This window comes from Schistocerca cancellata, chromosome 1 (genome assembly GCF_023864275.1).
Source record: "Schistocerca cancellata isolate TAMUIC-IGC-003103 chromosome 1, iqSchCanc2.1, whole genome shotgun sequence".
Taxonomy (NCBI): domain Eukaryota; kingdom Metazoa; phylum Arthropoda; class Insecta; order Orthoptera; family Acrididae; genus Schistocerca; species Schistocerca cancellata.
Genome location: NC_064626.1, coordinates 632,684,806 through 632,702,560, shown reverse-complemented (window position 1 = coordinate 632,702,560; position 17,755 = coordinate 632,684,806). Strand labels below are relative to the sequence as shown.

The following is a 17,755-nucleotide window of genomic DNA, read 5'->3' as shown; positions in this document are numbered from 1 at the left end:
CTGAGCAGGTGACACATTCCCATTGACCCTTGGTTCAATCGTCATGGTCCTGTTTTAATAGACACTGTCGTTGGGTGATATGGTTACACACAGGGGTCGTCTGCTTATAGATGCCCCATGTCCAACAAATTGCACTGAGTGATGTACTCCAAAACACTTATGACTGACCTGCATTGTACTCTGCTATCAGACCTGCTGCAGATTGTCAACTATCCTACTTTACAGAGTGGGCAAGCATCTGACTTACACATTCTTTGATTATGCTTTGACGTCCAATGCCTTGTCGTCTAAACATGATCTTTCTATCCTTGAACTACTTTCCATTGATGCTCGTAACAGTAGCCTGTGAACAGCCAACCAGCTTTGCCATTTCCGAGGTGTTTGTTCCCAAATTCCAGGCCATAGCATGCTGCCCTTTGCCAGAGTTGCTTATGCTAGCAGATTTCCTTCCTTTGTGGCCTGTCCCTTTGCTAGAATGATTCCTCATTTGTGTCTGCTCCATTCCTTTCTTTACCACATTATGTGCCACAATACCGTCAGATAGCATTCAGTCCTGTGGTGAGAAGTGGTCATAATGTTTTGCTTTATCACTGTACAGTTTTGTTCTTAATTAGACGTTTGATTATGTTTAATGAATAACAATTTTTTTAAATTCAGAATTTTCTCAGACCAGTCACAAAAGTAGTCATTATCCATCAGCAATTTGCTGAAAAGCATTGTACTGAATTCCCACTACAACAACATTTCAGTTGTAATATTTCAGCAGACTATTTAAAATCTCAGAGGTTCAGACCAGAGTTGTGCATCTTCTGTGCTGCAATTGTGGTTCACAATTAAATGGTGATTATGACTTACTTGATTTGGATTATCATAGCCTCTTCTACGTAACATGTAAAATCAGGGAAAAGCAACCAGTTGGCCTTAGCGGATGGTATTGTGAAGCACAGAAACATGTAACAGAAAATGACATTCATTATAGCTTCACTTCATTTCTGTTTAAGCAATTTTAGAAGTCACAGACTACACACTATTGAAAACTGAGATTGTGGAAGATTAAAATTCATATAGCAGGAGGAAAGTAAACAGAACATCACTCACAGCAGTGGTTAACTGAATTTTCAAAAAAAAAAATGCAGCGAAAAATATATAAAATAGGCATTCCAACCCTAGCTGCTGGAGTTGGTGGTCACATGTGCATGAGGTGTGCTTGCTTGTATGTATAAATGGTGTGTTTCTCTTTTGCTGATGAAGGCCGTGACCAAAATCTTTATGTGATCAAAAGTATCCTGACACCCCCAAAAACATATGTTTTCATGTTAGGTGCGTTGTGCTGCCACCTACTGCCAGGTACTCCATATCAGCGACCTCTGTAGTCATTAGATATCGTGAGAGAGCAGAATGGTACACTCCGCGGAACTCACTTGCTTCGAATGTGGTCAGATGATTGGGTGTCACTTGTGTCATATGTCTGTATGCGAGATTTCCACACTCCTGAACATCCCTAGATCCAGTGTTTCCAATGTGATAGTGAAATGGAAATGTGAAGGGCCACCTACAGCTCAAAAGCGTACAAGCCGACCTCGTCTGTTGACAGGCAGAGACTGCCGACAGTTGAAGAGGGTCGTAATGTGTAACAGGCAGATATCTATCCAGATCATCACACAGGAATTCCAAACTGCATCAGGATCCACTGCAAGTACTATGACAGTTAGGCGGGAGGTGAGAAAATTCGATTTCATGCTCGAGCGGCTGCTCATAAGCCACACATCACGCTGTAAATGCCAAATGACATGTCGCTTGGTGCAAGGAGCATAAATATTGGGCGATTGAACAGTGGAAAATTGTTGTGTGGAGTTACGAATCACGGTACAAAATGTGGCAGTCTGATCTCAGGGTGTGGGTATGGCGAATGCTTAGTGAACGTCATCTGCCAGCGTGTGTAGTGCCAACAGTAAAATTCAGAGGCCGTGGCGTTATGGTGAGATCTGTTTTTCATGGAAGGGGCTGGCACCCCTTGTTGTTTTGCATGGCACTATCACAGCACAAGCCTACATTGATGTTTTAAGCACCTTCTTGCTTTCCACTGTTGAAGAGCAATTCGAGAATGGTGATTGCATCTTTTAACACAATCAAGCACCTGTTCATAATACACCAGCCAGTGGCAGAATGGTTACACAACAATAACCTCCCTGTAATGGACTGGCCTGCACAGAGTCCTGACCTGAATCGTATAGAACACCTTTGAGATGTTCTGGAATGCCAACTTCATGCCAGGCCTCACCGACCAGCATCGATACATCTCCTCAGTGCAGCATTCCATGAAGAATGGGCTGTCATTCCCCAAGGAACCTTCCAGCACCTGATTGAACGTATGCCTGTGAGAGTAGAAGCTGTCACCAAGGCTAAGGGTGGGCCAACACCATATTGAATTCCAGAATTACCAATGGAGGACGCCACGAACTTGTAAGTCATTTTCAGCCAGGTGTCCAGAAACTTTTGATCACATAGTGTATGTGTCTCTTTAATTGTGTTCTTTACGGTAAGTAGCAGTGTATCTTTTCCTATATTGTTGATATAAAATGTACGCATGTTTAAGTCTATTACTATCCTGATATCTCACAAATGTTGTCCACTCGCACCCTCCTTTGCACCCAATCCTCCAAATTCCTCCAACACTGTTGCTATTCCTCCAGTGTTCTCTCTTGCTGTGCTCTTCTGAATCAGTTTACTTCCTGTTGTTTTCTTTTGCTGGTCCCACTATAAATTCCTCCCATTTTACATACGTAATTGTTTTCCTTGCATCCTCACTCTCCTATTACCTGATTCTTTGCTGAATTTGTGTTAAATTACCTGTATTAGCTCACTCTTCATTCTTGATCATCCCCTAATCACATTACAATGTTGAGGCTGTAGCAGTTGTGAAGTCTACAAGATTGTTCATCATTTGAATATTTTATAGTGGTTGTTGGTGTGTCTTCCTTAAAATGCCACATTTTATGTTTTGGGATAAATTGTTCTTGTAACAATTAATGAAAGTTAAGTAAGCTATTTTACAGTACAAATATTATCATTTCTGCTGAAACATCTCTGACAGTGAAGCTAAAAATTGTTCTTTTCGTACTTTCATTTATGAAGATAGCTTTATCTGTACGTGAACATTCAGAAATTGATCAGGAATTTAACTGCACAGTTTCTTGAAGTTTTCAACTTAAATATTGTGTCCTTGGGCATTAGTTATTCTGACAAATTTACCAACAGCAAGATCATAATCACACTCAACAACATGTAAACTGCCAATATTGTTGTATGTACATCAAACACAAGACAGAAGAATGTGTGTGAATGTTGTGTCATTTTATTGTTGAGCAACTAATGCTGCACTGTTGTTACATGAGTAATTACGAGAAAAATAGTGAAGTATTTCAAAATTATTTGTAAACTAGGACTGTTTCACAATATTTTAATGATTTAAAATTTGTAAACACACAAACTAATTGCAAAGTGTGGTTGATCATTTTACACAAGATGACTTATTCAAGTTTACTTATGAAATACTGCTTTAGACAAATGATGACCATTTTGGCTACGCAATAACTGAGGCATTCATCCAGTTTTTTGAACACATCTTTGTAATTGGAATCCTGGAAATTTCATTGTGAATTCCATCGTTTAACTGTTACAACTTCTTGTCCAGGGAGGGAGTGCACTCTCACTTCAAATAACCACATAAATACAAGTCTGGCATGGTTAAATCAGTTTAATTAGGTGGCCATTCAACATGAGCATGTTTGGAAATTATGTGGTTACCATATGTTTCATGGAGAACTTGCAAGGTCTTGTTGGATGTTTGGCATGTCGCGCCATCTTGTTGGAACCAAGTTTTTGTAATGAATGACTGGGACTTGCCGGTAAACTACTACACATGTATTTTGAGATTTCTGATGGTTTTCTGGGGGCCAGTTGACTTTCGATTCAGTGCACTGACAGTTGCATGGAAGTTTCTTGTCCATCTCAATATTGTTCCATGAACAGCAATTGGATATCACAGCTGAATCCTGAAATTTGTAGGAAAGGCATGTTGGATTCACCGTAACGAAAATAGCACACCACTGCAAATGCATGCTGTTGCTTCGACCAGTATAAGCTGATTACTGACCTGCATATGGGATGAAACTTGGCACTCTGCAGTACTAATGGACAGTGCCACCATTGCTGTATCTTGTTTTTAACACATGTTATTTAAATTTGAAATCATCAAAACATTGTGAAACATCCTGTACATTAAAAATAAAATAATAGCCTGACTTCTGACTAATCTATGAAAGACCTAAAGGAGGCAAGAAGTAATCATATATTTACGTTTATGTTAATGGATATCTTGAACATTTTGTAGCTCACTTTTGAGAGTTCAGAAAGCAGCTATTAAAATTAAAGCTGGACCTGTAAAAAATTATCATCCTCGAATACAGGGGATTTACAAGAATTTTCAAGCGTTCTATTTAACTTGTTATGTGTCCTTTATTGGCATTATTTCGTTATCAAGACATTATTCTTGAACAATGATTTAAAACAAATGTGTTTATTTAAAATTAATTTATATTCAAGGTGGTAGACCAGATTTCGACTCAGACTTCAGCTTATTCCGCAGATTCTGATTCTCAAAGCAATTGGAATGCAGATCAAGAAGTACAGTTCCTGCCAAATTACACATTCAGGAAAGGAAAGGGAAAAGTGGCAAGTGAGGTATTTCATCTCCAGTTCTTCGTTACTATGTTTAGTGGATATTTTATAGTGCCTGCATTACTGTATTGCATTATGTTAATGTTTCAATCCCAAATGAATGAAAAAGAAAAGCTGAAGTAATTTTTGTCTTCATAGGAAATCTGTCAATTATTGAAACTTTTTCATGTTACCATGGCATGTTCATTTGATTTTGGATATTTATTCTTAAACAACACAAAGAAATTTAGAAATATGATCTGCTAATTTAATCATTTTAGTACCACGCATTTCTCTGTGTTGTAAAAACTGAAATGATGTGTCCGAAAAAACAGACATCACGCATTCATATAATTAATTCGTCATGTTCTAACATGTCCAAAAGAAGAGACGCCATGCATTTTATTTTCTGAAATAGTACAATATACCATTTTACATTCATTTAGTTTTGAAAATAATGTCCTAAAATTGGTGGCCATTAGCATCAATACATTGTTGCAGATGATTCATGAAGTTTCGAGCAGCTCTTGCACACATATCACAGGATATGGCATTCACTTCATCAATAATCCGCCCTTTTAACTCTGGTAGGGTGTGAGGGCAGCTTTTGAAAACCTTTTCCTTCAGATATCCCCAAAGAAAGTAGTAGCAAATGCTCAAATCTGGTGACCGCACAGGCCACCTGACATCACCCCTCAAAGAGACTAGGTGTCCCAGAAACATTTATCTCAAAACAGCAAGTGAAATTCGAGCTGTGTGAGCAGTAGCTCCATCCTGTTAGAACCACAAGTCCCCCAGTCCATGTTCTTCAACAATATCATCCATTCTGGGTTGCAGAAAATTTTGCAACATTGAAACATAATGTGTGGAATTCACTGTCACGGTCACTTCTTCCTCCTCAAAAAAGTAAGGGCCTACCATGCCAAATTGTGATATGGCACACCACATTGTCACTTCAGGAGAATGTTGCGGTCTTGCATGAATAATCTGGGGGTTATTTTCAGCCCAGTAGCGAAAGTTTTGCTTATTAATGCACCCAATAAGATGAAAATGTGCCTTGTCACTACTGAAGAAAGCTGCATTTGGAGAGATCTGAGCAACCCTTGGCTCTTACAGATTTTGACAGTTGGCGTAGTCTGCTGTGTGTAGTTCTTGAGCAATCACTATTTTGAAAGGATGGAACTTCAAATCGCACTGCAGAATTCTTCTCAAATTGCGATCTTAAATCCCCAATGCAACAGCATGTCATCGAACAGAACGTTGCGGCGATTGTTGAATTGCTGTTCTCACCCGTTGCACATTTCCTGGCATTCTGATGGATCTGCGTCGGCCATGTGTATCTATTCTTAGTGTGCTACCAGTTTCCTACATCTGCCGATCCCAAGACTAAATTGTGTTTGCATTAGGAATGGCATTTTTGTGTGGAATGTTGAACTGTCGCCAAAAAGCTCGTTGTGTAGCAATCATAGAACTGTTGTTTTCATAATAACTGTGAATGACAAAGCCACGATGTGCACTGGTCCAGACTGTGTTGTTTACTGAAATGGGGTCAACGACTGAACAAAGGCAGACCACGTGCAACTGCCTACCCCCACCGCAGCCCCAGCGGTAATCAATAGAAACTGCTTAGTTGGTTCTGCCGCACCCTTTATAATTAATATGTCTTGATGGGCAATGAATCCACCACCTTCAGTGCCAATGCACAATAACGTTCGACCTTCTGTGGGAATCTCAAAGTAGCGAACAAGGAGGACATAGACATGGGCTGCGGATAGGTGACACTAGGTGGGAATGTGGGTTGGCTGAGGGACTTCAGAGATAGTCTATGCAATTGCAATAAGCACTATGTCTGGTTGGCATAGTGGTTAACTGACATAGTGATTAACGTATGTGCCTAGTTAGTGGGAGAGCGGGTTTCAAACCCCGATCCGGCACACATTTTCACTTGTTGCGACTGTTTCTGTACAAATTCCAGATACAGCTGACATTAGTAGTGTCTTCCCTTTCCTTTCTGCCCCATCCACCTTCAGTTTACGTAATAATTATCAACATTCTATCATATAAGATGTGGACAATTGCCCATCAAAGATTATAGAGTGGCTGCACAGGAGGCACTGCATGTCAGCTACGTTCTGTTAGAAGCTAGTGGATTATTTTCGAGGAAATGCCCAAATACAGCCATCCACAACTATGAAGTGTGCTATTTAAATAAGTACCATGTTTATATATGGCCACTGCAATGCTGCTGTTGGCAGTCTGTACATGCTCGCTGAGTACTTGAACCTACTGGCTGGCCACAAATGCCATAATGGAACCATTCACCTTTTTGGGTGTTTATTTGTGCTTCTGTAAAATATTACACTTAATTGAAAATCCCACTGAGTGTGAAATACATGTAGTGATTTGTTTTATGTATGTAAAAGAAGTGAAAATGATCAAAATTCATCGACACAGTAGGAAAGTTTCTGGAGAAAACACTATGGGTGATGAAATGGTAAGAAAATAGATTCGGGTATTTAAAGATATTCATGACAAAGTCCAAAGTGGGTGACCATCTATTGTCTCTTAAGACTTGGAGTAGAAAGTTGTATGCAAATTTATATGAAAACAGGTCCTTTAGGATTTCGTCCTTTCCTGGAGTTTTAAGGGGGGGGGGGGGGAGACATTTAGGCAACCAGCACCACAACATTGATGATGATGATGTCAAAATGACTCTTCAGCAGTGGTGTCAAACGAGGCAGCAGTTTCTTATGTAAATGGAATTCTGAAGTTATTCATTGTGATAACGGCCTTAGTAGTGATTGTTATGTTAAAAATTACAATGTGATATTTTCTTTCATGTAACAAGAAAATTGTGTAAAAAAAAGATAAAAAAAGAAAAAGAAAACACCCCAAGTGCATGTTGCTGATCACAGTCATAACTATGGTGAGAATTGTTTCCTGGCTGCATGATGAGTTGGGCTGAAGTTTGTATGCCTATATTATATCAGATGTAGATAGGTGTTTTCCAAACTTTTCCTATGGTTGTTCATAGTCTTGAGCTATAACAGTGTAACTCCATTCATTTTGGCCAAATTGATAGTATTTAATCTGGACTAAGGGTTTGTTTCTAGTGATGTGTTGAGTTCATTTCTATAATCTTATTCTGTTCTGTTGTCTGAAGACTAACATTTGCAGCAGAAAGGGTATCTGTGAACTTATATTGGATGTCTGCACAGTGTAATGACCGAAAACTGCTTTCTGCTTGTTGCAATTCAGCTAGATGTATATGGCGACTCAATGATAGCCTCCATTTCAACAATAATGTTTTAGATGCAGTTAGATTGAAATGTGAGTTTAATAACTGATACTGTGTTGCTTGATGATTAGATTTCTTTGTGCTGAGAAATTGACACTACGCACAAACGGTTTGTAAGTAGTGATGATGACACAAGTACTTTAATAAGGAATTAGTCACAGAATGATGTAGCGCACAAAATTTGTGCCTCTGTACACATAAATATGCTCACGAGGAGGAAACCACCGATCAGTTACTTGCATTGAACTGGAATTACATATTAGTCAGACAGGACACACTTCTCTACCACCTCGCTACCTACCTAGGTCTACATTAATCTTAATTATCATAATTTACAGGGAAAAAGATGACCACCACCTCTGCATAGCAATCATCCTTTCTTCAGGAAAGTCATATCAAATTATTGGTTTTAGAGAATAGTGCCAACTTTCTATATACTGAAGAAGCTGAAAATCTTACTTAATAGGAACACTAATGTTAACTAGAGTTTACATTCCCAAGTCCTGCTATTATGATAAATTATGGGAGGGGCTACTAACTGTTTTATTTCATTTTTGAGGCTCAGAATTTAAACTCCATTGTCAGGCTGGAACAGGAATGCAATAGTTTGTTTGGAAATTATTTTTATTTCTAATATTGTATTTGTAAGTTTCCCAGTTATTCTTAAATTCTCCTTTTTTGCTATTATTAACCGCAAATACTATGAGCAAGTAAATGTATTGGCATATGAGTGCAAAAATGCAAAGGTCTTTGAAGGGTCTTCTGTAAGATGTTTGGTTATCAATGTCACTTAACATTCGTTCTGCACACCTCTGTGCAAAAGATCCTTTTTTGATTTCGTTTTAAGCTGTACTGAGTGAAAGTGTGCAACCAAACCTCTGTGGAGATCAAAACACTGTGAGAAACATCTACATGCAAAACCAATAGAGCTGAGCTTTCTGGCTAACTTAATCCGCATGGTGTTGGCCCCTCAGTTCGTTATGCATGTGGGTGCATAGAAATTTCACACAAGGAGTTTCATTTGACTGATTTGGGTTGGGAAAATCAAGTCCAGTGTTTAGTAAGCCCTCATCGCCAGTTTTGTAAAGGCCTCATCGCTACTGCTATGGAGGCCGAGTTGCCACTGTTGTTATGGCAGGCCTAGTCTGTGAGTTTGTGAAGTGGCTTCTGGTGCAGTACATTGCTAAGACAATTTCTCGCTCCCCTATTACACAGCCTCAGGATTGGGTAACAGGATGAGAGCATGAAGGTTCTGCAACACTCCAATGAATTAGTAACAAAGTCACACAAATGAATTAAAAAGGTTTACTTATCGTTGTGACTTGTTGAACAATTAAATCTGCAACACTGCGTGTAATATAACTCAAGAAAAGGCCCTCAGTGGCCAATGCAAATAATGGTAGGTTAACTTCACAGTACATAGCAAATTCAATTTACAACAACTGTCCGTTCACTTCTAAGACTTCATCAAATGACATTTCCTGTTTAAGTCAGCCGTGGACGTTGATCTTCAACCAATTGGGCGAGACCCCCTTTCCTATCTTCTGAGTCAGCTTCTGTCCTTTGTCGTCTGGTCACTGGGGGATTGTAATTGACCGTCAGTAGCTGTAGGTGAAGATGGTACCCTCTTCCTCAGTGCCACCCATGGTGCTGGTGGAACTCACACAATTGACGAGTCTCTATGGCACTGGCACCAGCTCGCATCTTTCCACCTGGCTGTGTCTTGTTCGGATGACACAGCACCACTCCTCCCCAAACTACTACACCATCTTGATGTACGGCTGAGCAACATACCGACGGTGAGGGGTAGATGTGGGTGTTGGAATGATGACCGTTGCTGTAGCCAATGCTGAATCGCTGTTTGCACCCCGACATCCATCTTGAGACTGCGAGGGAAGACTGGCCAAAAAATGACACAGATGGTCCATCCCAGCACCCATCAGAAGGGCATCTTCTTGATGGTGTGAATCTGCAACGGTATTTCCTGACTGGAGGTCACGTGGTAGGCTTTGGCGCAGGGCTGATCCAGTGGTGGTGGGGTGGCAGGCTCCGCCAGACATCCGCTAATGGATGGATGTGGCATCAGATTGATGTCCATTGGCTTGAGGTCTGGAAACAGTGCCGCATGACCCCTCTCTGATGGATGACGCTCAGTTTGCGTCGACCTGGAAGGCCAGGAATCTGTGAACATATGAGAAGTGGCAGAACTCTGCAAGCGACAAGGGCGAATTTGATTTAGGGGCTGCTTCTGCAATCCATCGGGACCTCGGATCTGAAACACACCGAACGAAGTGAATTAGTAATGACGCCACACTCCTATGTCTTCTTTCTGCCATTGGTTCTGTTAAACACAGATTGATTAATCCAGTATGTTGGCTGACTGAAGTCTGTTGGCACCAAGCACAGTGAGGGATGGTGAAAATGCAAAAGCGTGTGGTCGCATCGCCAATGTAACAATTTGCAGGCAAAGGGCCGTAGTGGGGCTGAAAGCAATAAGTGGAAAAGAAGCGTAGCAAGGTTTGTTCGCATGGATGATGCAAGCAAAGTTTCTCCATTTACTATTGGAACTTGTGGACAAATTGTTCAGCCTCACAATTCGATTATGTGTGGAATGGTGCTAAGGTAAGATGGCGTATGCCGTTTGCCGTACAGAAATCTTCAAATTCTGCAGAGAGAAATTGAGGTCTGTTGTTCGTGATGAGCAGTTCAGGTAGACCTTCAATCGGAATATGGACTGAAATGCTTGCAAAGTGGAGTAATATGTTGTTGATGACATGAGAACAACAAACTATATGCATCAACAGCTACTAACTAGTGTGAGTTCCAATAAGAGCCAGAAAAGTCTGTGTGCACATGCTGCCAAGGTTCCTCTGCCTTGGGCTACTCAGAAAAAACACTGTGGAGGGGTGGCCTGATATTCCACACGTGTTTGACACTGTTCAGACATCCATTCTATTTGCATGTCCGTGCCAACCTATGTGCAATGTCTGCATGCTAATTGTTTTGTGTGGGCAACAACCCAATGACCTTGATGTAATAACTTGAGTACATGTCATTGAAGCACTTCTGGTATCACCACACACAAATGTCGTGACTCTGTGTGAAGCAGAATGACTCCGTGAACAACCAAAAGGTCATGTCAACGTGCAAAATATTGACTAACAATTGGGCTAACAATGTGCTTGATAAAGCCTTCCAGTGGAATTGCACTGGAGCGAAATTAGCAAATCAGGATCGAAAGAAGTCACTTGTGAAATGAGGATCGAAAGAAGTCGCTTGTGCTACTTTGTGCAATAATCAAGAGGAAGCTGCTCAACAATGTCAGTCTCTCATGCATCAGTTTGAAAATATGCTGCTTCAGAAGTGTCGAAGTCAGCATCAGGTCCCATTGGTAGACGTCAGGGAGCATCTGCATTCACTTGCTTAAAAATGGGCCGATAAATGATCTCAAACTGGTAGTGGGAGAGAAGAGCAGCCCAGATTTACTATTACTGAGCAGTACGAATAAGAATCGGTTTGGCCAGATTGCAGAGTGACTGTAAAGCCTTGTGGTCTGTGACCGAACAGAATTTTTGGCCACATAAGTACTGGTGAAATTTAGTCACTCTGAAAATAATGGCTAGAGCTTCCTGTTTTGTTTGGAAATAGTTCTGCTGAGCTTTGTTCAGAAGCTTGGAAGTAAAGGCAATAGGTCTGTCTGATGTTACAAACAGTTGTAACAAAACAGCAGCAATTCCATAGGATGTTGCATCTGTGGCCAAAATGACAGGTTTTTGTTGATTTAAATGAGTCAAGTGTCGATCACTGAGCCATGCTGCTTTCAGTTTCTGAAAGGCTATATAACAGTCTTGGGACCAAACAAATGGAACATTTTTGTGCCAAAGGCAGTGAGCTTTCCTAAGATAGACTGCAATTCTTTGACATTATGAGGTGGTTTGAGATCACGTATTGCTTGCAAATGTGTCTGTGTTGAATGAACACCTCGAGGATTCACAACATTACCCAAATATTCTATTTCCGTCTGGAAAAAAGACACATTTTTCTTTATTACGTTTGAGTCCGGCCTCAGACAGTCTGCTGTGCGGCCAGCAACTACAATATCGTCCAGGTAATTTGTACATGAAGGTACAGAAGCAGTCAACTGTTCTAGGTAGTGTTTGAAAGTTTCAAGTGCTGATGCGCTACTAAAGGGAAATGAAGGAACTTGAAAAGTCCTAAATGTGTAATGATGACAAACATATTTTGTGAAGATTCATCGAGAGGAATCTGAAGGTAGACATGGCAAAGGTCAATTTTTGAAAAATAGCGACCTGTGCCCAAGCGATCCATGAGTTCATGAGGGTGAGGCGATGGATAAGTATACACAACTGTCTGAGGATAATTCTTGAAATTCATCACAGAGCTGAGCAACACTGTCACTTGAATTGAAATGAGACACAGGTAGCGCATTGGCCACAATGTTTTGTCCAAACAGTCAGGCCAAACATATTAGGTGATTGTCTACTTTGTAGCACTTAAAAGGAAACTGTCATCCGCAGATGCTGATAAGTGGCTGCAATGTTAAGTGTTCCTATCACTGGAATGTTCTGGCCATTGTACACTATAAGCGTATTTGTAGATTGACACAGATTCTGTTTACCTAACAGTTCATAAATTTCATAGCTTAACAAGGACACTGATGGACCCATATCCAATTGACATTTTACTGTATGGCCTGCAATCATTAAAGACACATACAGTTTATTAGAGAAACATTACACAGGGCAACTAGTGATCCGAATAACTGCACACGATTGTTCCGTGGGAGCAACCTGTTGTGAATTTACAACATGCACGTGCACAATGGGGCACAGTTGTTTCACATTGTTACCCGGGAACTTTTGTCTTTTTAAGCAAAAACTGTGTACATGACCAGGAGTAGCAAGTGACTTGGCGTGATGGGCAATGTTCACGTGTATGTGCTGTATAGCATTGAGGACAAGATTTTGTACCACGCTATTGGTGAGCGAAGTGTGACTTGCGCTTGATGTGTTATGGCAATCAATGCGTGAGGCTGTTTGTGTGCCATTAAGTGTAGCTGTTTATGGGACCGTGTAGCACTAGAGCTATTTCTGCCTTTGTGTTCTGCAGCACAAACTTTACCAGACTACTGAAAATTGTCTAGAGCAAAATCACAGGAGTCTTGGTAATCAATGATCTGCAATACCTGCTCAAAAGCAGGATCGGAATATTTCAGAAACTGTTCTGTGATCCTGTTATCTGACACATTCTGTATGACTGCGTCCTGATCATATAGTCACTGTAATATTGTCCACTTTCTCACCAGAACTTGCGTTTCTACATTAAGCCTTTGTAATTCAGTCACCCACTAACAATATGTTTGTCCTGGCTGCTTCTTTAAATGAAGAAACTTAAACCTGGCAGCTTCAATGTTGCTACGGTCTTCACAGTATTTATTTAATGCACTGACTAATGTTGCAAAGGGGACGTCTTCCTGCCATGATATAGGGAAGAGTTTTGTAAGACTTCTGTAAACTGATGCACCAATGATGGAAAGGAAGTAAGCCTTTGTCACAGTACTGATATTTGGCGGGCTGGTAGGTGGGACCTGAACTGTAAAATATACTCCGTCAAGTCTTCTGTGCTGCTTATTGTTTGAGCTGCTGCCTGATGTGTGAAGAATTGTCATGATTTCGGTCAGCTTCTGAAGTGACTGCATCTGAAATCGAAGGAACATCCTAAGATACTGTGGTGATTTTACATCCACATTAGGCAATGGATCAGTAGGAACGGATACAGTTGGCGGGTTCTGTGTATTTGGTGCCAAAGTCGGTGCAGGCATAGGTGACGTCACATGACATGCTCCCACACCTAGAACAAAAAATCAAATCAAATGTGCAGTGTTGGGTTAGTAGAAACAAGACAAAACATTGTAAATTTGAAGCAAAAGTCATGCCAGCCATTATCACCACTGCTTCTGGCTTGGGAATCTGCCACCTCGTTGCCAGTTTTGTAAACACTTGTCGCCAGTTTTGTAACGGCCTCGTTGGTACTGCTGTGGAGGTTGAATTGTCACTGTTATTACAATAGGTCAAGTCTGTGAGTCTGTGATATGGCTCCTGGTGCAGAACATTGCTAAGACAATTTCCTCCCTGCCACTATTACACAGTTATGTCTCAGGGTCAGGTTACAGGATGAGAAAACGAAGGTTCTACAACACTCTAACAAATTAGTAACAAAGTCACACAAATGAGTTAAAAAGGTTTACTTATATTTGTGACTTGTTGAATGATTAAGTCTGCAACACTGCATGTAATAGCTAGTTAGTTAGTTAGTTAGTTAGGGTTTCATGTTCCATTGATCAATCTCATGGTAATCGTTATGATATGGAACGTGTCAAGTGCATAAGAAATGCGCATGAGTCAAGGTTTTTTTTAAGCTTAAACTTTTATTACCTACCTCATTCCCTTAAATGGCACAAAATGCATATATTATACATATAGATTTATTTATTCCTATTTAAGAATTCAGTCAGGGCGAACAGGCTTAGATGGTGGGGTCATGTTACACGCATGGGAGAAGCAAGGTTACCCAAGAGACTCATGGATTCAGCAGTAGAGGGTAGGAGGAGTCGGGGCAGACCGAGGAGAAGGTACCTGGATTCGGTTAAGAATGATTTTGAAGTAATAGGTTTAACATCAGAAGAGGCACCAAAGTTAGCACTGAATAGGGGATCATGGAGGAACTGTATAAGGGGGGCTATGCTCCAGACTGAACGCTGAAAGGCATAACCAGTCTTAAATGATGATGATGATTTAAGAATTCATCTATGGTATAAAAGGAACTGTCAAGGAGGTATGATTTCAATTTATTTTTGAAACTATTATTGCTGTCTGTCAGACATTTGATTTCTTGTGGTAATTTATTGGAAAGTTTTACAGTAGCTTATTTTACCACTTTCTGTGCCAAAGATAGGTTAAGAAGGGGGTAGGACATCAAACGGGCCGACGGAGCAGGAGAGGCACCACAGGACATTTTAATTTCCTCTGTCTATACTTTTACAAATAAATTCATAGAACTTGGCCAGCATGAGCAGGAAGGATTCAGGATTCACACACATGGCAGTGGAAAGTTCAAAAACATAACAAAATAATTTTTTCTTACATGTAAAATTTCATCGTTTTTTCATTTTCTGTTGGCTGCATTTGTTACTGTAGGCACACTTTTGTTCATAAGTGAGAGAGATTCTTCGATGAATTTTGCACAGCATACAAACCATACTGAAAGGTGTATGAGACTCTAGAATTTTTCAAATCTGTTAAAAACTGTGGTAAGAATTGAGATAATTATCTATAAAATTTGAGTTTTTTCTAAACATGAACTGTAAAATGTAACAGCTCATTCATTTTTTTCATAAATTAAATAGATTCTAGAGTTTCATACACCTGTAAGTATGATTTGTATGCCGTGAAAAATTCATCAAAGAATCTCTCTTACTTACGAAGAAAAGTGTACCTACAGCAACAAATGCAGCCAATAGTAAGTGAAAAAATGATGAAATTTAACATGTAAAAAAATTTATTTCATCATATTTTTGAACTTTCATTGCTATGAGTGTGAAACTTGAATCCTTCCTGGTCATGTTGACAAAGTTTTATGAATTTATTTGTAAAAGTATAGACAGTGGAAATTAAATGTCCTCTGGTGCCTCTTCTGCTCCAGGTCAGCCTGTTTGATGTCCTACCCCCTTCTTAACCTATCTTTGGCACAGAAAGAGGTAAAATATGCTAATAAATATGCCAATAAATTACCAGAAGAAATCAAATGTCTGACAGACAGCAATAATAGTTTCAAAAATAAATTGAAATCATATCTCCTTGACAGCTCCTTTTATACCAAAGATGAATTCTTAAATAGGAATAAATAAATCTATAAGTCCTATGCCCCTTAAGTAAAGGATAGTGTAAGTCTTTCTTCTGGTATTATAATCATGAGTGTCACTGTTGTTTTCAAACTGGTCCGTGTCATTGAGAACAAATTTCTTTACTGAGTAAATGTACTGTGAGGCTGTTGTAAGAGTTCCTAACCTTTTATGCCTACAAGATGTGTAACTATGAGCCCCACACAGTATTCTAACCACTTTCGTTTGAGCAGTGAATACTTTTTGCCTACGTGTTGCGTTATTACCCAAATATTATTCTGTATGGCATCAGAGAGTGAAAGTATGAAAATTATGTTAGTTTGCTAATTTCTGTATCCTCAAAATTAGTGATTATTCTGATTGCAAAAGTTGCTGGACCTAGTTGCTTAAGGAGATCCAAAATATGAAATTTACAATTAAGATTCTCATCTATATGTACACCCAAAAACTTAGTATGCTCTACCCTGGCTACTGACTTCTACTGATGCGTTATATTTATTGAAGGAACTGTACTCCTTGCAGTAGAAAATTGGAGAGAGGCTTCACAGTTGCATGTTTTAACCTGTTGGGGAAAATGCCTTGAGTTAGTGATGTATTACAGATATGACTCAGAACATCAGCTGTAATTGCTCCACATTGCTGTAATATCTTGTTAGAGATGTCATCTACCCCAACAGAACATTTATTTTTCAAAGATTTAATGATTTTCCTTATTTCACAACAGGTTGTTAGATGAAAATTAATCTGACAAGGATTTCTCAAAACTGACTCTTCCATGCACTGCTTGACTTTTTCTTTTAAACTATTTTCACAAACTTTTTCACCTACACTTAAGAAATGGTTGTTAAATACATTAGCTACTTGTGTACTGTCATTTAAGATGGTCTCATTCTCTTTAATAGTAGTACTACCTACCCCATTGGTTACTTTTTCTGTCTCTCTTCTAACAATATTCCATACTGATTTGATTGCCCTAGTTGTTAATTTCACCGCCAATATACATATTTTTTGATTTTCTGACAACTTTTCTCAGTATGTTACAATGATTTTTATAGTGTAAAATTACTTCTGGGTCTTTACTAATTCTTGCTGTGTCTTACAATTTTCATTTTCTTCCTGAAGACACTTTAATACCTGTAGTAATCCAAAGTTTCTTTGAAAACTGTTTGGTGTTATATTCATTAATTTTTGGGGGGCATTAGTAATTTTTTGGGGCAACAGTATTCAAAAATGGATATAAATTTATCAAGAAATATGTTGCATTTATCATTAGCATTTGGCTCATTACATACAGCTCCCCAGTTAACATTTCTTAAACTTTCTCTGAAGTGCTCTATAGATAACGGGTTGACCAGCCTTTCGGTTTTATTTAATGGTTACTGAACTGTACACCCTACTAGGTTTTGTAAGTTAATCAATTGTGTATCATGGTCTAATTAACCCTTTGTCACAGGGAAAGCATGTGTTAGTTTTACATCCTCTGGTGTACAACTACATTATCTACTAGAGTGCTACTGTCTTGAGCTATACATGTAGGGATGTTGATCACTGGTTCTAAGTTATATTTCTTTATTAACACTTCTAGTTCACTTTTCATATCAGAATTGCTTAGAAAGTTTACATTGAAATCACCACAGATTAATAACTTGCTTTTTTTCTGACAGACAGCGTAATAGGGAGTCAAACTTTTTTATGAATAGCTCTGATTTTCCTAATAGGGACCTGTACACTGTTGCTAATATCAACACTACATTATCTTGCCGTAGTTCACATGCGCAAGCTTAAAAGTGCTGATTGACACAATATTTGCTTACTTC

At 39.4% G+C, this 17,755-nt stretch overlaps 1 protein-coding gene across 2 annotated transcripts in view; it reads left to right on the top strand.

Annotated features, from left to right (window-relative positions):
- LOC126183249 (spermatogenesis-associated protein 7 homolog) overlaps positions 1-17,755 on the top strand; it is a 101,842-nt gene that overhangs the window by 39,981 nt on the left and 44,106 nt on the right. For both annotated transcript variants that reach the window (XM_049925048.1, XM_049925059.1), the window contains one exon: positions 4,606-4,743. In XM_049925048.1, the coding sequence (XP_049781005.1) occupies positions 4,606-4,743 (138 nt within the window). The remainder of the gene's footprint in view (positions 1-4,605; positions 4,744-17,755) is intronic.